The sequence below is a fragment of the Gossypium arboreum genome, chromosome 9 (assembly GCF_025698485.1).
Source record: "Gossypium arboreum isolate Shixiya-1 chromosome 9, ASM2569848v2, whole genome shotgun sequence".
Classification (NCBI taxonomy): Eukaryota; Viridiplantae; Streptophyta; class Magnoliopsida; order Malvales; family Malvaceae; genus Gossypium; species Gossypium arboreum.
In genome coordinates, this window is record NC_069078.1 from 64644712 (window position 1) to 64668273 (window position 23562).

General features: G+C 30.8%; 1 protein-coding gene across 13 annotated transcripts; it reads left to right on the forward strand.

Moving 5' to 3' along the window:
• The first annotated feature begins 12271 nt into the window (after nucleotides 1-12271).
• LOC108458579 (CBL-interacting serine/threonine-protein kinase 20-like) lies at nucleotides 12272-14601 on the forward strand. Of its 13 annotated transcripts, none has more exons than XM_053019182.1 (2): nucleotides 12272-13579; nucleotides 14068-14595. In XM_053019182.1, exons 1-2 carry the CDS (start codon nucleotides 12600-12602, stop codon nucleotides 14477-14479), a joined length of 1392 nt encoding a protein of 463 aa, XP_052875142.1. In that variant the 5' UTR covers nucleotides 12272-12599; the 3' UTR covers nucleotides 14480-14595. The 13 variants fall into 13 exon arrangements, with proteins under 13 accessions (XP_052875142.1, XP_052875141.1, XP_017613481.1 ...); XM_053019181.1 differs by having other exon boundaries at nucleotides 12272-13572; nucleotides 14043-14595; XM_017757992.2 differs by having other exon boundaries at nucleotides 12273-13536; nucleotides 14043-14601.
• Nucleotides 14602-23562: the final 8961 nt, after the last annotated feature.

A 23562-nucleotide genomic window follows, 5' to 3' on the forward strand; every position in this document is an offset into this window, starting at 1 on the left:
GAAACGTACATAAAAATATATACATAAAAATTTTTACAACAATAATATAAAATAATGATATGTACAAAATATATATATATATGTACATAATATAGTTATAAAAATATATATATTAAATTCGGAATAGGTAAATAATAATAAAAAGGGTAAGAATATACCGAAGCCCCAATGTTATGGATTACTGAAATTAATCTCTTTTCTTCTCGGGCTGTTGAAATGGGCCTTTGTTGGTGATCTTCACCGAATCAGATTGCCGCAAATAGAGTCAGGTTGACCCGACCATTTTAAAATTTAATATTTTTTATTATTGTAGTTTTTTTAGACAATTTTTGTTTAGCCCAATTACAAATAAAATCTACATAAAAGATACAAAATCCAAATTACTTCAACCCAACACAAACCAACCTCAGCCCACTAACTTAATAATCCAACATAACCAACCCAACCCACTAACTTAACATATCACCCAACCCACTAATTAACCCAAACTAAATTTAACCCATCAAACCTTACATAAACCAACCCATTAACTAAAATATTTCTTTTTTTTTAATACTAACCCCCCAAACAAACAAGTTCTAGCAGCAAACAAAGAAAATCCAAACTTCAAGCTGCCTATTCTCCCTCTCCTTCCACCGTGTGCGTCACCAGCAGCCACCGTATGCACCACATAAAATCAAGATACGGGTAGTTGAGGTTTGGGTTTTGGGGTCAAAATGCAATTTTTATTTTTTTAAAATTTTTTATTTTTATTTTTTTAAAATTTTGAAAATTAAACAACAAACTCTAGTCGAACAAAAATTTAGTGTTTACATTGGTAAAACGAGTCCACATAGGAGTGTTTAGGGGGAAATTTTTAGGAAAACGCGCCCCTGGGAGAGCATTTTTGCCATGTCAACACAAAACGCACTGACGTGAACACACTTTGCTGACATGGCAACAAAAACGCACTAATGTGAATGCACTTTTGCCCATTCTCGGATTAAATTTTCAAAAAAGGTCATTTTTTTAAAAAAATATATAAAAATAGACCAATTTTTTTGAAAATTTACAAGAATAAGCCTTTATAAATATCCAAAGTGGCAACACCTTTTTTTTTTTTATTTTAAGGTATCACCAATCAATATGGAAATAAAACTAACAAAGCAAATCTTTATATATACCCAAAGTCTTATTTCTTTTGTTTTCTTAAGTAATGTGGGATATGACACATGTGTATATATAGCCTCATGAATAGGTTTGCAGCTTGTTCGTAAACAATGTGGGATTCTTTCCTCTTTTAACTAACAACATAAAATTAAAGGCTACACTATATTTTATAATTTTTTACAAAACAATTTCTAATTTTTTATATTTTGTTAACATTTTCTCATATTATAAAATTATCTTTTGAGATCTTTAATCTTGTTGCATTTTAGAATTATTAGCATATACAAAATGACTATTAAAAATAAATAAATTGCATATATGAAACTTGTACATGCAATAATCTTCTATTCAATTTTAAATGTTTGAAGTTAATATCCATGCAATTCTAATTTTTAAAATAATTTTCTATTATTTAAATTTAGAAGCTATACTTTTAATTTTTATTATTATTTATTTTATTTATTTTATTTTATGAATGTTTGATTAATAAATAAATGGTGAGTATTTGGCACTCAAATAGTTTTTTTTAATTTTAAAAATTGATATATCTTTTTAAAATATTTATTTGTTTTAATATTTTACTATACTCATTAATTTTTAATCCTAATTTTAATTTAATTTTCATCACCTAATGAATGCTGATAAATTTATTTCAGATGTATTTTGACTAGATAGATAATCTATTTAAACATAGTATATAATTATGTTAAATAAGTTTTTTATAGAAATATATAATATACATAAAATATAATAATTATTTTTCATAATTTTATATCTAGATTAAATTATATTAGTAGTCCCTTAATTATAATTTTTGGCTATCGAATTATAAAAACTTAGAAAATGATCACTCAACTATTAGTAATTTTTAAATATTTTTAAATATTTTACTATACTCATTTTATATTTTATAATTTTTTACTTATAGAGTTTAAAAGTTTTATTTATAGTGTAACAAATGTTAACTTTTGTGAAAAAAATTAAACTCTATAAGTAAAATAAAATAAAATATAATGTAGCCTTTAAACTTATGTTATTAGTTAAAAGATGAAGGAATCCTACAATGCTTAGGAATAAGTTGCAAACTTACACATGAGTCTATATATACACGTGTCAAATCTCACATTGCTTAAGAAAACAAAAGAAATAAGACTTTGGGTCTATATAAAGATCTGCTTTAGTAGTTTTATTTACATAATAATTGGTGACACCTTAAAATAAAAAGAAAAAAGAAAAAAAGAAAATGTGTTGCCACTTTGGGTCTTTATAAAAGTTTATTCTTGTAAATTTTCAAAAAATTTGGTCTGTTTTTATAATTTTTTTTAAAAATGATCTTTTTTGAGAATTTAATCCAAGAAAGGGCAAAAGCGTGTCCATGTTAGCGCGTTTTGTGCTGACATGGCAAAAACGCTCCTCCAAAGGCGCGTTTTCTGGAAATTTCCCCTAAAATGCTTCTACATGGATGCATTTTGCCAAAATCGATCATTTTCGGTAAATAATACTGTAATTGACCCATTTCCGTAAATATGCTTGAAAATTCATTTTTTAAGTAAATTAGTCTAAATATGAATAACTATGCAAAACTTGAAATAAATTAAAATTCTCTCATTATGACGTCAAATAAAATGAAGTCATATATAGGCATGACATCACTCAATCCAATAGAAATGAAAATAATAGTATAAACACTTTTTTACTTTGATTTCTAAAAAATTATTTTAGCTATTTATTTAATTTTTTTACATTGTTTTATTTTAAATTTGTGTTGTGTATCAAATCACTCAAAATGAATGAAAAAGTTAATATTTTGTTTTCTTTGTTGACATAGCATAATATGGACTGTTATATAGATGTCAAGTTAATAATTATTTTTTAATTTAAAAAATTCAAAAATATAAAAAGTATTTTAAAAGTATAAAATATTTTTAATTTTAAAAAATTAATTAATTACTAATATAACATACATATAACAAACATTAATTTTTTATCTATTTTTATAATTTAACAAATAATATAAATTTAAGAACTAAAAGAAGTAAGAATTAAATGAATAATTACAATAACTATATATATATATATATATAACTGGAGGACAAAAAGTCCTTATACGTGTTTGAACAATAAGATATTAAGTGACATCATGGGCAATTTTAAAAAGAAAATCCTAAAAAGATATTAGGTCCTATATAAACCTTTCTAAAAAACCCTAAAAATAATTTTATTATAAAATTATTATGTCATTAATAAAGTCATATAATAACATGTTAAAATAATGTGTAAAGTGCACAGTCAGTCACCGATTTTCATAAGATTTCATTTTAAGCATCAAACATAAAAGAAATATTTAAAAAAGAAAAACACTATTGTTACAATCTATTTTTATTTGGTCACCTATCATTACTTTGAGGCTAAGTGTGTTATTATACCTTGTAAACTGGCTTTCAACTCCTTTGACTTTGAATCAAGTACTTGGCCCTTGAAGAATAAACCTAGCTCCTTGTCCTTGATTTCAAGATCGCGTCCATAATTTTCAAGAGCTTGATTAGATCTATCGTTATTTGGCTTGTTATTCATGCACGCAGTTCAACCCTCCTCCTCTAAAAAATTTGTTATCAAAACCACATTAAGAAAAATTAGAAACGAAAAAATATTGTATAAAATAGTAATATTATTTATTTTCATTAATTTAATGTCACGTTAATAATTTTATTTTAAATTTCACGATTTTCATTTAAATTTAATTTTTTTAGGATAATAATATTAAAATTTAAGATGAAAATATTAATTTGACATTAAATTATTGAAAAAAGATACAAATAATGTGACGACATTATTTCTTACAATTTTTTACTACATAAAAAATTGCATTAGCATTATATTTACTAGAAAAGTCGATCTTGTAGGCATTGTCATCAAGTACACAGTCAAAACAAGCATGTAGGGGCTTTGGCCTTTAATCCATTTAAAATGTAATTCTTCAATTTATTCCTTTTTAGCTCTTTAATTATAGAAACATTGTATTTTTTTATCTCACTTAAAAATTAATAATTCAATTTCAACCATTTTGATATAAATAACTTTAACTTTGACCCTTCCAAAAAAAATTTAGTTCATTTCGACTCCGATTGTCATTGATCTTCCAAAACATAGGAAGAACCGCCTTTGATTGAATCAAGCTTAGGTTTCCTCTTAGAAGGAAATATCGGCTTTAGCAACTGCTCTCACTCTTTTTCAACCCAATGGTAATATTTAGGGAGCTTGAACAATTTCACCGAAAATTTGAAGTTAAACCTATTCCACATTTGATAGACCAAAAACTAGAAAAAGAAATCAAAATTTAGAAAAGAAAAGGAAAAAGGCGGTGGGCTTCATTCAAAAATCTCAATAGTAGGAAGGTGAAGAAGGGTGAGGAGAAGCTATGATCTGACTTCCACAGTGATCGGACAATGAAAGTGAAAGATAAAGAGTTTTTTTTCCTAAAATTTTGGTTCCAAGTTTCTTCATTTTGGAAGGGAGTTTCTTTAGAATCGAACTTGAGGATGAGAAAGAGGGAGAAGAGATGAACAACTTGAAAGGATTTTTTATCAGGAAGACCACCCAAAAACGACGGTGCAATTGATGGTTGAACCCAAGTTGAAGGAGAAGAAAATTGTGATGAGAATAATTTTAAGTTTCTTTTTTTGAAATCGAATTCGAAAAGTTTTTTTAAGATTTTTATCATTTACATTTCTTTTAAATTTTTATTGGATTTATTCCTAGCAAAGCTAATTTAATGATCAATTTGATAAAATTTTTAAATGTGAATGGTTAAATTTGTTAAAATAATTAGAATTAGGACAAAATTAATCGAATGTATAAGTGCTGAGAAATAAATGTGTTATTATATCATTTAGAAAAAGTTTATGTATATTTTCTCTTTTTTATATAATTACTAGAACTAACCATAGCTTCTCCCCAACCCATAAATAGGAGGATAACGCGTTTTAGTGCACTCGAACCCACGTCCTCCTGCATTGACAATAATGTCCATATCAATCAAGTTAAGACTCAATCGATCACATTAATAGTTGAATTCTAAATGATTGAGCTAAGAGCCAAAATTGTCCCCCTTTTTTTTTAATATACCATGCCTAGAATTACTTAAAACCCCTCATCAGACTTTAAATAGAATGATAAATGCACTTCACTTCAGCATGCTTGACACACATTCTCTCACACTAATAATAATGTTAATATCAACCGAGTTAATACTCAATCGACAAGAACTGAAGTTATAGATAAATATTTATTCACATACTCTGACATGCCTTTTTTTTTGTCAAGACTTTTAAAATTTTAAATTTAATTATCAATTATTTGTTACAATATTTATGTAAAATAAAATGTAGTACATTATATTTATCAATGCTTGTCTATCTTATTATATATATATATATATAATTATAAGTGTTTTAATTTAGGTATTGTTTGATAAACCTGAAAAATTAATTATTGAATTTAGGTTATAAAATTTGTTTGAGATATTTCTTGAAATTAAGTATTGCATATAATTATAGTGTTTAATGAATTCATTTTAAAATTTTAAAAGTGAAATATTTAAAAGATAACATTAAAAGAAATAAATTAAAATGAATGAAAAAAATCTACATTAATGGTAGATTTGGTAGGAGTGTTATTTCTACACATGTTTTAGTATAATCTAATTCAATTGGTAATTTTAGTAAAGAGATTTTTAGTAAAAATTTTGGTTATTTAAAAGAGATCTTGTTATAAGAGTTTTACTGATCTTTTTAATTTCAAGTTTAAGTTCGTACTAACTAATTCTTTATTTTAAGTCTAATTATTATAATGCATATGTAATAAAGAAGTTTTTCTCTCATGTTATTATACTAATAACCAACGAGACATAAGTGATAAGTAGCTCCTTATTTACTTATCATTTTCTATACTTGATTAAAAAAATCTATTATTTTCGTTTTATTATAAATTATTAAAGGCGTTTAAAAAATTAAATCATTAAATAAAGGTACATTGTTAGCGGGTTTTTTTCCACATATTTAGGCCTGCTACTCTAGCACGAAATAGTATGCCTTCTCTGGCACGCTTCTTAGGTTTTCTTTCTTTTATTTTTTTGTTGATTGTTTGCTTGATGGCTGTGCGCTTTAAAAACTCTTGTGTCTCTCGTATAGCAAAGTGGTATCCAAGATCGGGCCTTTTGCCAGCAATCAATGGAAACCGAATTAGCAGGATTAACACTTAATGAAGATGAAGAAGTAGTCTTACAAATTCAAATAGAGCCGAATACAGATAGAGAAGCGGGGGTTTTCAGGTTAGTGGCTTGTTTCTTAACAGCTAGTATTATTCACTTCCCAGCAATGAAAAGCACTATGACAAACCTGTGGCACCCTGTCCGGGGTGTTCAAATTCGAGATCTGGGAGAAAAAATATTTTTGATTCAATTTTATCATGTTATGGATATGGATAGGGTTTTGAAAGGGTCTCCATGGACATTTAATAACCATCTATTAGTGTTACACAAATTACAGTGGGGAGAGGGTCCATTAAAAGTACCCTTAATCCTGACCCCTTTTTAGGTACAGATCCATGATGTGCCTATTGGTCTCTTTTTTGAAAACTTGGCAGTGCAATTGGGCAACTTTATAGGGAAATTTATAGAATATGGTGGATCGAATCTAGGGAAAGAAAACAGAAATTATATGAGAATAAGAGTTCAGATTGATGTGCGGCGTCCATTAAAAAGGAAAAATCAGATTATGTTTTGTGGAAATTGCACATATGTGAGATTTAAGTATGAAAGACTGTCACTATTCTATTTCTACTGTGGTCGCTTAGGCCATAATGATTCTTTTTGTGAAGCAAATATGGCGCTAGGTGTGGAAATTGATGAAATGGACTGGGATTTATCATTGTGAGCTCAATCTCGAAGGGCTTTAGCAATGAACAGTGTTTGGTTGTGAGAAGAAGGTGAAGGGAAATTGAATGGAAACCGAGAAGATAGTTATATGACAAGAAATACTCTGTGGGCAATTGGAAACAAAAAACTAGGATATGGACAGCCTTTTAATCCGGTTTTGGGATTCAATCTGGAAGACAAGTCGACGTTCTTGAATTATTCGAGGGAAAAGTTATTAATAGATAAAGCTTTAATGGATATAGAGCATGACCTAGTAGACAGAGTCTTAATTGGAGAGAAAAGGAAGAAGAGAGCTAGAGGGGAGATGGAGAAGCCAATAGAAATGGGAGAGATTAACACTTTGGCGGTAAGAAACATGAGATTATTGGGGATTAACCACTTATCATCGGCGGCTGCCAAGAGGCAAGTCGACCGGGCGCAATAAAAATCCTAAGTTGGAATGTCCGTGGATTGGGGAGTCCAAGAACAGTTCGAAGACTTCGGCATATGTTGAAGACAGAAAATCCCCAAATGGTCTTCTTTATGGTGACGAAGTTATGCAAAAGTTAGATGGAAAGAGTTCGGTACAATTGTGGTTATGTCAATGGGATTGAAGTTGATCCAGAGGGTACTAAAGGAAGATTATGTCTGGAATGGAGAAATGAGATATGTGTTACACTTCGAAACTATTCAAAAAGACATATTGATGTGATGGTCGATGACAACGAAGTAAGAGGTAAATGGAGATTCACTGGCTTCTACGGGTCTCCTTATATACAAGATAAAGATATTTCCTAGGCTGCGTTGAGGAATTTATACATTGGTGAGGAAAATCATTGGTTTGTTTGTGGGGACTTTAAAGAAATCATGTATGGTTTTGAAAAAAAAGGGAGGATTACCTCGAGATGAAAGGAGAATGGAAATATTCCACAATGTTCTGGTAGATTGTCACTTAACGGATGTGGGGTTCTTTGGAAATTAGTTTACTTAGGAGAGGGGAAATTTACCTGAGACAAATATTCGAGAACGGTTAGATAGAGGAGTTGTAAATGAAGAATGGATAGCCATGTTTCCTGAGGTAACTATTCTACACCTAATCCACTTTTTCTTTGATCACTGTCCCCTTTTAATAAATACAAGAAAGGATGAAAAATGGTCGAATAAGAAAGTATTTAAGTTTGAAGCCTGGTGGATAATGGAAGAGTCATTTGGTGAAGAGGTTAAAAACATTTGGGAGACATCATCAGGAAATTTGTTACAAAAATTAGATAATTTAAAGGAAGGTTTGCAAAAATAGGCTAGTCGAATTTGAATAGATAGACGCAGGTAAAAGGAATTTCTTACAGCCAGATTATCAGAACTTATAGAAGCCGAAAGAGATGATTTTAATTTGGCTGAGATGATTGATACGAAGATTCAATTAAATTTTGAAATCGAAAAGGATAAATGCTATTGGGAACCAAGAGCTCGTGTAAATTGGTTGAAATTTGGAGATAGGAACACAACATTTTTTTATAACCAAGCGATACAGCGTCGAAGGAGAAACTTTTTTCACAAATTGAAAAATGAAGAAGGGAAAGAAATGGAAATCATTCAGGAAATGGAAGGTATCGCGGGATCCTATTTTCAGAACTTATTTATGTCAAAAGCAAGAAGAAACCACAATCATTTGCTGTCGAGAATTGTTAGATGCATCTCCGAGGAGGATAATCAAAGACTTACGACGCTATACACAATGGAAGAGATTAAATAAGTAGTGTTTAAAATAGGACCCACAAAAGCTCTAGGAGAAGATGGATTTTCGGCTTTATTTTATCAAAAGTGCTAGCACACTATTGAGGATGATGTTATCAAATTTTGTTTACAAATCCTTAATGAAGGTATGGAGGTTAAACAGATTAACTCTACTCATATGGTACTCATTTCAAAAATTGCCAACCCCTTTAATATGAAGTAGTTTAGGCCTATCAGCTTATGCAACGTGATTTATAAAATTTTGGCAAAAGTTATTGAAAATCGGCTTAGAGGAGTTATTGAGAAATGTATTGATTTGACTCAGAGCACTTTTGTACCAGGAAGATTGATCTCAGATAATGTATTGCTGGCTTATGAAATCCTCCATACACTAAATCAGAAGAGGCTGAGGAAAAAAGGATTCATGGCACTGAAGTTAGACATAAGTAAAGCATATGACAGAGTTGAATGGAATTTTATAAAGGAAATAATGATTCGAATGGGTTTCGCTATAAACTGGATTGAAATTATTATAAAATGCTTAACCTCTGTTTCCTATTCAGTTGTGGTTAATGGATACATAAGAGAAAAGTTCCAACCAACAAGCGAACTTCGTCAAGGAGATCATTGAGTCTGTTTTTATTTTTCATATGCAAAGAAGGTTTATCCTGCTTAATGTGACTTGCAGCTAGAGAAGGACTATTGAAAAGAGTAAAAGCCAGCAGAAATGGCCCACGGGTATCGCATTTTCTATTTGCAAATGGTTGTATCTTATTTAGTGAGGCGACTAGTAGAGGAGCTACTTTATTGAAGGGAATTCTAAGGGAATATAGAATCTGTTCGGGTCAATGTATTAACTTTAAGAAATCAACTATCTTTTTTAGCAAAAACACATCAGCAGAAGACAGACGAGCAGTTGTCAACATTTTAGGGGTACGAAGCTCAAACGATCTAGAGCGTTATCTTGGATTGCCTAACATGGTTGGAAGAAAGAAAAGAGAGTCGTTTCAGAATTTAAAAGATCGGTTTAAGAAGCGTATTGATAATTAGAGTACTAGACACTTATCTTAATGTGGAAATGAAGTATTCATTAAGGCCAATTTACAAACCATTCCAACCTATACAATGACATGTTTCTAATTACTTAAATCGTTATGTGCTGAGTTAGAGAGCATTATTGCTAAGTTTTGGCGGCAGAAGGGATAAGGCAAAAGGGGAATACACTGGTGTGCGTGGAGAAACCTTTGTATTTTAAAGGAAAAAGGGGGTCTGGGTTCTTAGCCAATTTAACATCGCATTATTAGCTAAACAAGACTGGCACCTTATTAATTATCCAGATTTTTTATTAGTGAGAGTTCTTAAAGCTAAATATTACCCGCATTCAGATTTTCTTAATGCCGAATTAGGAAACTTACCTTCACTTACCTGGAAGAGTGTCTGGGCTGCAAAGGGCTTGTTACAGAATAGGCTGTGCTGAAGAGTTGGAAGGGGAACTAGAATATCTGTATGGGATGATCGATGGATCCAAGGAAAAGATACAGATGAATGGAGTAACAGAAACGACAATAAAGGAGTAAAGTTAGTCTCGGACTTAATTGAAGTCACAAATAGAACTTGGAAGGCAGATTTAATTAATAGTACCTTTCAAGCAGATATAGCTTAAAAAATTTTGCAGATCCCTCTTGCGGAAACACATCATGACGATTTTCAAGTGTGGAAAGGAGAAACATCTGGCGAATCTTCAGTGAGAAGTGCCTACAAACTATTACTAGACTCTAGCTCGAATCCTAATAATTTTTTAATACAGATTGATATAAAAGATTTCTACAAAAAGCTCTGGAATCTACAGCTACCTTAAAAAATTACAATTACAATATGGAGAATATCCTAGAATTATATCCCTACTCTAGTCAATCTAAAGTATAAAAGAGTGACTAATAATGCAGTATGCCCTGGATGCGGAAATGGAGAAGAAGACAACACTCATGTTTTTCGGCAATGTCCTATAACATCAGAGGTATGGAAAATGTTAGACCTTTCTTGGGTTATTAACAGTACGATTCATAGTTTCTGAGATTGGATTACCTGGGTCTTCAAGAGGAGTACTTCTGAATAGTGTCGAATGTTCTGTTGTGGATTGTGGTTCATCTGGAGCTCGAGGAATAAACTCATTCATGAAAGGAAGTCAGAGACAGGGAGAGAGTTATCACAAAAACCTGAAAGATACATGGCTGAACTTGAAGGTCTGATAGAAAGAATGAGTACCTTGAATACGGATAGAAACCATAGCTAAACGAGAGGCTAATGCCAGGGTGACAATTCAATTCGACGCAGCCTTTGGCAAAAGAAATTTCAAATCGGTATCGAGTCTGGTGGTTTGGGGCCAGTCGGGGAAATTCCTAACAATGAAGACTGTATCGAATACGAACATTTCATCTCCATTTGCAGCAGAAGCTTATGCAGGACTATAGGCTCTAAAGCTAAGAATCTCAATGGATCTCCTCTCAATAAAGATAATGGAAGACTCCCGTACAGTTTTCAAGAAATGCCAATCAATGAAACTAGATAAATCAATTATAAAGGCGATCATCAGTGATATTCAAAGTAAGAAGATTTGTTTTCAAGAAATTAGTTTTTAGTTTATTAACAGAATAGAAAAAGTTTATGCCCACAAAATTACAGCAGAATCTTTAAAGAAGGGAAAGGAAATACACCTGATGAGAGTGACTTCAGATATTTACCATTCAAATCCGGAGGGACGCTGGAGAAAGAACCCAGATTAAGGCTTATTTTGTGAAGGAAGAAAAAAATCGGATAGCAGGCAAAGTAAGATATTGAAAAGGCTATCGACTGAACAGATGGGACAAGGGATGTAAAAAGACGATGAAAGGAAGCATCCAACTATTCTTGAAATCGACTAGACATAATTACATTAGGTTTCCTTTTCCGTAGCATTAAATGAATTGTCTTTTCTTAAGTTTTGTTTTTTGAATTTTGTTCTGCTTTTTAATGGGAAGGCCGACCTTAACAAACCAGTATTAGGACCCAGTTATGTTTTCCTCATTTACTATTAATAAATTACTAGTTGATTTTATTCAAAAAAAATTTAACTCATTGAATATGTTAATTTTAAATTAATTTAAAATTTCAATAGATTTTCAAATAATATCATAATTTTTAAACTCCCAAATTTATTTTTTTAAAAAAAGGTTTTAATCCACTTTTACCTAAACATATCAAAATATAAATGAAAGAAGTAACAAATTTCAACAAAATTTAAGGTTTAATCTTTATAGTTAAATATTCCTTCAAATATATTGTATTATCAACTTACACCAAATAATTATAGCACTCAGATGCTTTATCTAATCCATAAAAACTATAAGAATAGTAAAATACTATACATAGGAAATAACAATGTCCAATCCTTGCAAGATAGATTCATCAAATCTCTGCTATTTTTGTAACATGTCTGGATCTTTGTTCGGTTTATTTTTATAGGAGGAGTGAGATTCATAGGGATTTTTTAAAAAAGAGTCATATTTACATTTATGCAACAAGGAATTAACTAAAATTTAAGCCATTTTCAGAGGAGATTGATTATTTGTAGCGATGGTTAATACCAATTGGAATGCATGGTGTATTATTTTGAGTCAGCCATGCACATGATGGCTCTCTCTGCTCCATTGTTAAAACAATAACAACTTGCTTGCTTTTAAAGTTTAACCATTAATTTCCATTGTTGGACCTTGTATAAGCTTCAGCATTGGGAATTTTTGTTTTTTGTTTTGTTTTCTTAAACATGGAGAAGAAAGGGAGGGTTTTGATGGAAAAGTTTGAGCTCGGGCGATTGCTTGGCCAAGGAACATTTGCCAAGGTTTACTATGCAAGAAACACGACTACCGGCCTAAGTTGTGCTATTAAAATCATCGACAAAGAAAAGATAATGAAAGGTGGTTTGATTGACCAAATCAAACGTGAAATCTCCGTAATGAGGCTAGTTAAACATCCCAACGTTGTTCGTCTGTACGAAGTAATGGCTAGCAAGTTAAAGATATACTTCGTGATGGAGTATGTTAAAGGCGGTGAGCTCTTTGGTAAAGTTACGAAAGGGAAGCTTAAAGAAAACGATGCACGACAATATTTCCAACAATTGATCGCTGCGGTTGATTATTGTCATAGTCGTGGTGTTTATCACCGTGATTTGAAGCCAGAAAACCTCTTGGTCGACGAAAATAGGAATCTTAAGGTTTCGGATTTCGGGTTAAGTGCTTTGAGAGAGTCACGGAGGCAAGATGGGCTCCTTCATACAACATGTGGAACACCAGCTTATGTTGCCCCTGAAGTTATAAACATGAAGGGCTATGATGGGGCCAAAGTTGATATTTGGTCATGTGGGGTGATTCTTTATGTTTTGTTGGCTGGTTTTCTCCCATTTCATGATGAGAATTTGATGGAATTGTATAAAAAGATAACCAAAGGTGAATTTCGGTGCCCACAATGGTTTCCGCCTGAGGTTCGTAAGCTTCTTTCGAAGATACTTGACCCTAACCCGAGCCAACGAATTATGGTGGCAAAAATCATGGAGAATAGTTGGTTCAAGAAAGGGTATAAACACTTCGACACCCCGCCGTTGACACCCGACCAAGTTCAAGATAAAAACTTGATAATTGACGACATTCATGCGGCGTTCGATGAATGGTCATCATCACCTTTGGAAAATAACGATGATACTAAAGGTACAATCGAAATTAAATCAAATTATTTATTAATTAGTTTAAGGTTTAATAATTGAAATATATTTATAACATCATCAAATGACTTTTATTAAATTAAAATTATATGACATTTTTATAATATAAAATATTGATATGATCAAACATTACATGCGTGAAAGGTCAAATAAACAAATAAAATGATGAATATGGAATTGGAAGATTTCTAATTTTGATTATGGGGTTTTATGGTTCTATAATATCATATAATCTAATTTAATGGAAGTTTTTTGTTATTAATTTCAATTTAATTATAAAATCAAAAGAGCGGAAGAATTAAGTTTCCAAAATTAAAAGTAAAGGACTAAATTTCAAATGTGCGAAAAATAATTAGACCTAATTAATTAGTTTAAATAGGATAACTTCATTTGCAAGAAAAGTCTAATTATTTAGATAAATAGTTTTGTATAATAAAGATTTTTCTAAATTCTAAAATTAGGGTTTTATTATTGTTCATTCTTTGATTACAGTTGAGAAACAACAGTGCATTTTGAGGCCTAGTCTCTTCAATGCTTTTGATCTAATATCACTTTCTGAAGGCTTTGATTTGTCGGGTTTGTTCGAAGAGGACTTGAACGAGAGGGATTGTTCTCGGTTCACGACGCAAAAACCGGCGACCGACATCGTTTCGAAGTTCGAGCAAATAGCTCGGACTGAGTGCTTCCGAGTCACGAACAAAGGCGGGAAGGTGAGGCTACGAGGCGTCAAGGAAGGCAGGAAGGGGTTGCTTGCCATTGATGCCGAGATCTTCGAGGTTACGCCATCATTTTATGTGGTGGAAATGACGAAAACCTCAGGGGATACCTTGGAATACAAGAAATTTTGCAACCAAGAACTCAGGCCTTCGTTGAATGACATCGTTTGGGCTTGGCAAGGATCTCAGCAGCAACAACCCAATGACAGTTAATTTATTGCTAAAAAAATGAGTTAAAATATGCTCCAAGCTCCTGTATTTTTCATACATTTGAAATTTAGTTTTTTTATTTTTATTTTTATTCTTCATACATCTTTAAAATTTTTATACTATACTAAATTTGCTGGTGTAATATTCTAAAATAAAAAATATACTCAATCGATAGCCAAAAATTCTATTATAATGGACCAAAATTTAATAGAAGAATTTTAACCGTATTAACAATTAGACTTGCATTTTTTGAATTCAAAACGTAAAAAGACTAAATTTCTAAAAGTAGAAATAAGAGGACTAAATTACAAATGTAATAAGAGTAAAGGGACTGTTACGATATTTTAACCCAAAAACATTATATAGTTTCTTGCTCTCCTCGATGTGGTTTTTTTTTTTTTGGTAAACGTAACAAAAGCATGATAAATTGCATTAGTGTAATAGCTAGTAGTCTATATTACAAAGCAAACATCTAAACCACCAAAGCCTTGCAAGCGGTCATTAAACTGTTCTGCCAATTCTCCAGCCAATCCATCAACTACAACAAATCCGACATCAGGCGGATAAAGCGCAGCACAAACGATGGATCACCGGTATTCTGGGAGTACACCGTTCGGACAACCTAGGATGGATCATGATTTTCTTTCCGTGCAGTCGCGTCCCAGTGATTCCTCCTAGACATGAAAATGCATACTTGATGTACAAATTTGGAAAGGCGACAGAGTCTCAATTCATGGCAATGGAATGACACTTCACTCCCAACCGTCTGGATTCCACTGCCACAGTTGCTACAGACATCAAAGACATACATACACACCAATGGAACCAACGAAGCATCCGTGAACCACTAGGCGAGACATGGGAACTAGAACTCCCGTGGTTTTGCATTAACCATGGGACAAGATCGATACGTCTGGAAATTCAATTTCTCTAGACAATTTTCTGTAAATGAAGCCTACAAACTCCTATTCAACCAAACTCAACCCAGCAATTCGATAAGCTCCTATGACATCCAGTGGAAAGCTCTTTGGAAACTTTGCCATGACTGTCTTCCGCTCCGTTCCCGTCTCTCTCAACGCCATATCATTGCGCATTCTCACTGAGTCACTGTCTGCTATGTGGATATGAGGAGGGAAAACTGGACCACCTCTTTCATACATGTCCTTTCTCCAGAGTTGTATGGTTTGGCTCTACCTGGTCTATCTGTATGGATCAAATGGGATTCTCGGATATCCGGGATTGGATTACCCACTAGATCCATTAACACCAAGCATTAGATCTCAGTTAACAATTCACTTATAACGCTTGGATTATTATCCTGTGGCAAATTTGGAAACGCAGAAACCAAACCTACTACGCCAAGCAGCAGTCCGATCTCATATCAGTCCTTAGATGCGCACTGATTTGCCATCAACAGTATTAGATCTTACTCAAGCCATCCACGCATCCAAAACAAACCAACAGCAACCAGGAACATAACCAAACTCATCTGGGTATAACACCAGTTACACGACGCTACAGCAATGATCAACATCTGTCGCTCGTCTAAGTCATCATTGCGTTCTCATACAACAGTGATTCATCAACCTTTTTGCCCCAAGTCCGTAAAATATTAAAATAAATATTTATTAATAAAATAAAAATATATTATAATTTTTTTACTTAAATAATATTAAAATAATTGTAATTTAATAAGTAAATGCCTCTAAAATAGTAACAAAATTAACAATAAAATAAGAATTATATAATATCCAAATAACAACAACAAAATAATAGCAATATAATAACAAAATAATAGCAAAATGACAACAAAACAACAGCAAAACAGCAGTAGAAATTATTTTTTTAGCCAAATTCGGGTCAAGTCAGGTCGAGCCCAGGCCAAAGAAATCTTACCGAGACTTGGCTCATTTAGAAAACGAGTCTTTTTTTTGTTTAACCCTATTTTTCGAGCCTATATTTTTGCTCAAACCCTCTCACTTTCTAACAAGTCTTCGAACCTGATTGAGTGACCCAACTCATAATCAAGTCTAATTTGTGATAATTGAAGTTGTTGATTATTTAATTGGTGAAAAATCAAAAAATAAATCCTATTATTATCTCACTTATCTCTTACTAAGGGTGAGTTTGGATGGGTGATAGAGTGTGATGTGGTGCTTACTTTTAGTCTCACAATATAGTATCCTACAGTATCTAGTATCACTATCATTGTTGTTTTTACACTAACCACAGATAAATGCACCGCTTATCCAAACTCACCCTTAGAGTTGAAGTTTTGTAAATCTATAAATAGGCAATTTAGTTGTGGGGTTGAGAGAGAGCTTAAAGTGCTTAATTTGGTTCATTTATAAGGAATATTTATTTTATTTCACCTTTACTTACTTTATTTTTCTACTTTTAGTAGGAAAAATAAGTAGGAGAGAGTTCATAATAAGGGTGAGTTTGGATGAGCGGTTAGTGTAAAAACAGCGGTGACAAAGAGATTAGATATTGTAACGATACTGTAGTGTAAGACAAAAAGTAAGCTAAACGCACCACATCGTACCCCACTGCCCATCCAAACCCACATTAGGTATAGTTGTAATTATTTGAGGGTTAGGATAGATTGTACTTAAATTACTGCTTATGCTGTAAGATTTAGAATTGTGGAAATCTTCTCTAGGTAAGGAGACATAGGTTAAGTTTGAATTACGTTAATAACTCTTTGTGTTATGTTTAGATTTTTTTGTGCGTGTGTTTGCTTGTTAGTGTATCATTTGTTATACCCACATCTCTTAACATACATATCTACCAGAATTTCCATTTTCAATTGGCATTAGATCCACATACCTTAAGTATTTAGTGAGATATTGCATTTGGTAGTCAAGTGATGGAAGGTACGAAGGAAGATAGTTCGACTATACACCCACCATTCTTAAATGTCTTTATCTCTGTTGTAAAGTTCAGATGATGACTTTCATCAAAACCATTGATGAGAAAGCATGGAAAACAATTTTAACTGGATGAGAGGCTCTTTACATTAAAACAAATGGTATACGTACCTCAAAGCCTAAAGTTGCCTGAAGCTACATTGACCTCTGAAGAAGATTAAGTAGCAAACTTCAATCTGTTATTTCAATGGGGTAGATCAATAAGAAATCAAAGGATTTCAAAGTATTGGCTAGAAGCTACCCGTGAGAGAACTTTTGAATTTTATGTTAAACTTCGTGGCATAACTAATAAGGCTTTTACTCTTGATGATGAATATTTTAAGGTAAATGGTTTGAAAGATACTATGATCATTTCTTGAAAAGTTTGTAAATAAAGTGGCAACCATTAAATTGGCTAAGATTGTAAGCAATATGGATATGATAGCTTCATTAAAAAATTTTGAAATGAATCTAAAGAAAGCTCAAAAGTCAAAAGTCAAGTAGAATAAGATGTGAAAGCTAGTGTTGGTACATTTGATTACACACTTGTCTTTATTGAAGAGTTACAAGAACAATTGTCTCTTTTTATTAAAGAACTTCAATAAAGTTGTTCAAAAGTATAATAATTAAGGCAAAAGAATTATGGCAAAATATAGAAATAGGAAAAAGGAAACTTAATTCCATGAATGTAGAGGTTATGAGCATGCCCAGTCTGAGTGTGCCAACCCTCGTATAAACAAGAAATCCTTTAACGTTAGAGAATATACAAGTAATTATATACCATTTACTACCAAATCACATGATGTGCCTTCTAGTGTGGCCACAACAACAACAACCATAATTTCATACGTAGCAAGTGTTAATAACAATGATGCTCATTGTTGTAAAGTAAAAATATAGAAAAAAAAACTTTATTATAACATATTATTAATATTTTGATATATAAAATATAAATTTTAAGTATTTTAAAGCAATTGATATTAATTATTTACAAAATTTAATTTTAATATATGAACTATATATTAAATATTGAAATATAATAATTACAAATTCATATATATATATATATATTTTGTTACATATTTCAAATATTTCGAGAGAGAAATAAAGGTTAAAACTATGATTTAACTTTGAAAGTGTATTTTTCAAACACAAATGCTATAAATTATAACTTTTGCGTTTTGATTTAAACGCACTTTTCAAATACACTATTAACTTCAAGAATCTATAAATATATTCGTTTAGCATTGCTTTTGACTTCAATAGTGATTTTGAGCTCTAGTTTTTAGAATCGGATTGATGATTGAATCGGTTAGATCATCGATTCGTTAGTCCAACTAGTTCGATTCAATAAATTATTAAAAATATATAAAAAATAAATAAAATTCTAATTTAACTGGTCGGTACTAATTCTTGAATCAATCGATTTAATGTCTTTCTCTGTTAAATATGACTCCTATTTTCAGTCAAATTTGAGAAATAATCTTTCAGTTAAACTCTGTTTATTTGTTTCAATCAAACATTGATTAGTTTAGATTATTTTATTATTATTTGACCTATGAATTTAGCCTATAAATAGGCTATTTTACAATCTTAGAATATACACCCATTAGATATTAGAACTCATAACACATTTAGAGAATTTTGTGTTTATATTTTGAAGGTTCTTTGTTTTCGGGTTTTCAGGGTTTAGTTTTTATCTCCATCTTTTGTACTCATCGTTCTTTTACCATTATAGTAAAATTATCTTTGCCCGTAATTTTTTATCCTTTTTGTAATGGTTTTTTTACGTTAAATTTATGTGTTCAATTTCTCAATTTATTCCGCTATTTTTTTACTTGTTGCTTAATTGGGTCGATTCTAACAAGTGGTATCAGAGCTAATTCAATTTTCATAGATTAGCTCATTAAGATATGACAACAACAAGGTTTGAAATTGAGAAGTTTGATGGTGAGAAAATTTCAATCTGTGACAAGTTCGGATGATGGCAATTCTAGTTCAATCCGGCTTGAGAAAGATTGTTACTGGGAAAAAGCCTAAGAATCTAAATAAAACAGAATGGGAAGAGCTTGATGAAAAGGTTTTGTCTGCAATCCAGTTGTGCCTCACGAATACGGTATTGTAGGAGGTATTGATGGAGAAAACCTCATCCACATTGTGGAAAAAGTTAGAAACTCTTTATGCGACTAAATCTTTAACTAACCGTTTAGTGTTAAAACAACGTCTATTTACGTTTCGCATGAACGAATGTGAGCTTCTTAGAGATCACATCAGTCAATTCATTACTCTTTTAAATGATTTAAAGAATTTTGAGGTTTATATTGACGATGAAGATCAGGCTATGCTATTATTGTGCTCTTTGCCCCTTCATACAAGTCTTTTAGGGAGACCCTGATTTATGGCAGAGACAAACTCTCGTTCGAAGATATGAAGGGTCATTTGTTGAGTAGAGACAAACTTGACAATGAGTTTCATTTGGATAGCAAGACAGATAGACAAGCTTCCGTTTTGGTAGCATTAAAGAAACGAGACAAAATATGTTGTTATTGTAAAAATTTAGGTCATGTCAAAGCAGATTGTTATAAACAGCGAAATAAAAGAGCTACTGAGAGTAACGAGGAGATGTAGCTGGTGCTAATTTGGCCGATGAAAATGGTGATGATTTCTTGTTAGTGTCAACGAGCAATAACTCCAAGTTCACGTCCGAGTGGATTCTAGATTCGGGATGTTCTTTCCACATATGTCCCAATAGAGAATGGTTCTCCACATACAGTTCGGTTGAAGGTGGAGTTGTACGCATGGGAAACGATTCATTTAGTAAGGTAATTAGTATTGGTACTATTAAAATTAGGATACACGATGGGACAATTATGACACTCTCAGATGTCAAGTATGTACCTGATTTACAAAAGAATCTCATCACATTGAGTATTTTAGACTTGAAATGATGCAGAATCAACATCAAGTTGAGTGGCATTAAAGTATCTCGTAGAGCTCTTGTTTTGTTAAAAGGTAAAAGAATCGGCAGTCTTTATATTTTAGAAGGTTCTACAGTGACCGGTGAAATTGGACATCCCTCGTCCGTTATGGAGTTGAAGTCAACTCGTTTGTAGCAGAGGCAACTTGGTAATAGGAGGGAAAAAGGTATGACTATTTTGTTGAAGAGAGGTTCTTTCTTGGATGCAGGTTTTGAAAAGTTAGGGCACTATGTTCGTGAAAATTAGACTCGGGTTAGTTTTGATTTGGTAGTGTACAAGTCCAAGGCTAGAAGTCTTCCAGTTTGTAAGCACAAATTCGACTCAGTTAATTCTCTGCATAGCTCAAGATAGGCTTGTGACGGGCTTTGGCAAAGACGACGTTATAGAAATATGAGTCAAGGTGGAGATTTGTTAAATATGACTCCTATTTTCAGTCAAATTTGAGAAATAATCTTTCAATTAAACTCTGTTTATTTGTTTCAATCAAACACTGATTAGTTTAGATTATTTTATTATTATTTGACCTGTAAATTTAGCCTATAGATAGGCTCTTTTACAATCTTAGAATATACACCCATTAGATATTAGAACTCATAACACATTTAGAGAATTTTGTGTTTACGTTTTGAGGGTTCTTTGTTTTTAGGTTTTCGGGGTTTAGTTTTTATCTCCATCTTTTGTACTCATCGTTCTTTTGCTATTATAGTAAAATTATCTTTGCTCGTGGTTTTTTATCCTCTTTAGAGGGGTTTTTCCATGTTAAATTTGTATGTTCAATTTCTCAATTTATTCTGCTATTTTTTTTTACTTGTTGCTTAATCAAGTCGATCCTAATATTCTCTAAATAAATACCTCAACCACTTCCTAATCTAATATGTCCAGTTTGGTTCAAACAATCATAAAAGCAGTCCAAATTGCATTTTACCTCATCTATTTAAAAAAAGGTAAATTAGTTCATGTATATTAGATCAAATAGTAAATTAATTTTTCTATTAAAAATTTTATTAATTTTACTGTTAAAATTAACATGATTAATAAAATAATCATATAATTACGCATAACGTATCATGTGTATTTCATTTAAATGTACGAAATTAATTTTTAACAACAAAAATAAATACAATTTTGACAACTTCTAAAAAAAACCTACACAAATATGCTTAAAATAATGTAATCCCATACACAAAATTGTGAATGTAGCTTGTATATATTGGGTGTGTCAGCAGAGAAATCAGAAAGAAACAGAAGCAGGTGTTGACTCTGACCAGCCTACCCTAACCCACCTTTGGTCTATTTATTTACACTTCAAAACCTTTTTTTTTCACACTTTTAGCTTTTATACTATAAATTTCTAAATTAATTTCACCTCTAGACTAAATTAATTTCTCAAATTATTAAATAAATAAATTTATTCTTTATATTGTTAAAAAATTTTAATAAGTTTAAATTATAATAGAATTAACATTTACTGAAAAATATTATTTATTATTTAACCTAATTAATTTTCAAAATTTTTTTTAAATAATCAATATTAACTTTATTTAATTTTTTAATAATGACATAATTAATTTAATTTAGAAAACGAATTTAATCAAATCTCTATAATAGGATAATCCTTTCTTTTATTTGATTAATATGTTTTCTGGACACTTAAATTAACCTCCAGTATTAAGGGGCAGCATAGCCAAGAGCTGGTGGGGTCTCGGGCTCCATTGATTGATGGTACAATTTAATCTTAGTCCTTCTAAAGTATTAATAATTTAATTTTAGTTTTTTTAGTTTTTTCTTATTAAATAGAAGTTTTATATTTTTGGCCCGTTCCAAGGAAGAAAAAAAATAATTTGAGTTATTTTAATTTAGCTTTTTAGCTTTAGTCCCCAATTTTCTTTTAAATGTTATATCGACTCCATCACACAATTTTTAGTTTCACCCTTAGGTATTCGATAGTCATATTCAAAGAGAGGGAATCTCCAAAGCATCTAGTTTCTCTTTTCACAATATTTGAACATGAAACCTTACTAAAGGGGTACCAAGCTTTTTCACTTTACTCGAGATATGTTGATGATAAAATTAATATTTAAATAATTCAAGAGTTGTATTTAAAAATAATTATATTTATCAATATAATTGTATTTATAATGCATCTAAAGTTTTAAACCGATTCAATATATTTACTATATCAACATAGATTACTACATTTCTTAATATATATTTAATGGTTGAAAGTATTTTACATTAAATAAACAATTAGACATTTTAATTTACTCAAAAACTCGATATGCATAATTTATATAAATATAACATGAAATATGACAATCGAAATGTTAAAATTTATACATAGTTTAAATAAGTTAAAGAATCACACGAAAGACATATATGTAACCAATATTCACACCTGATTCAAGTTACATAAGAAACAACTGCAAAGACAATTCAAATGTTTTAGTATTAAACTTGAGTAGCTCACAGGTATAATCGACTATTTTTTAGTATTCAAGAATTTAATTTTGAATTTAAATAGATCGAGTAAAGAATCAAGCATTAGAATCAAGCTTATTATTTACTAGTAAACAAGCTTAATAGAGCGGAATCAAATTTGTTACCTAAACCTTACCTTTGAATTTAATTAAAATTTAGTAATATTTAATCAAGAAAACTCGAATAAGTAATTTTTTTTCTTGAATAAGAATCTATATAAAAATTATTCATCATAAAACTATATATGGGGTTACTGTTTATTATTTATTTATACAAAAATAATTTTTAAAAATATTTATGAGAGATTTATTTTCTCAAAATAAGTTTAAAAATATAAAATCTTCAATTAGTTATGAAAATAAAATATAAAATTTTCAATTAGTTATGAAAAATTAGTAAATTTACATTTTGATCATTCAAATTTAAAAGTTACAAAATAGTCATTGAACTATTTGAAAGTTTTTATTTAAATAAAAAATTGAACCCCCAAATTTGAGTGATTTGAATGAAAAAATTTTAATAGTGGCTTAAATAAAATTTCTGAATAATTTAATGACTTAAATGAAAACTTTCAAATAGTTTAATAATTATTTTATAATTTTTAAAGTTGAGTGACTAAAACATAAATTTAGAAATAGTTTAGTTACATGTAATTTTTTCAACTATATAATACTAAAATCTGCTTAATAAAGGTAAAGGATATAAAACAAAAGCAGGTCCA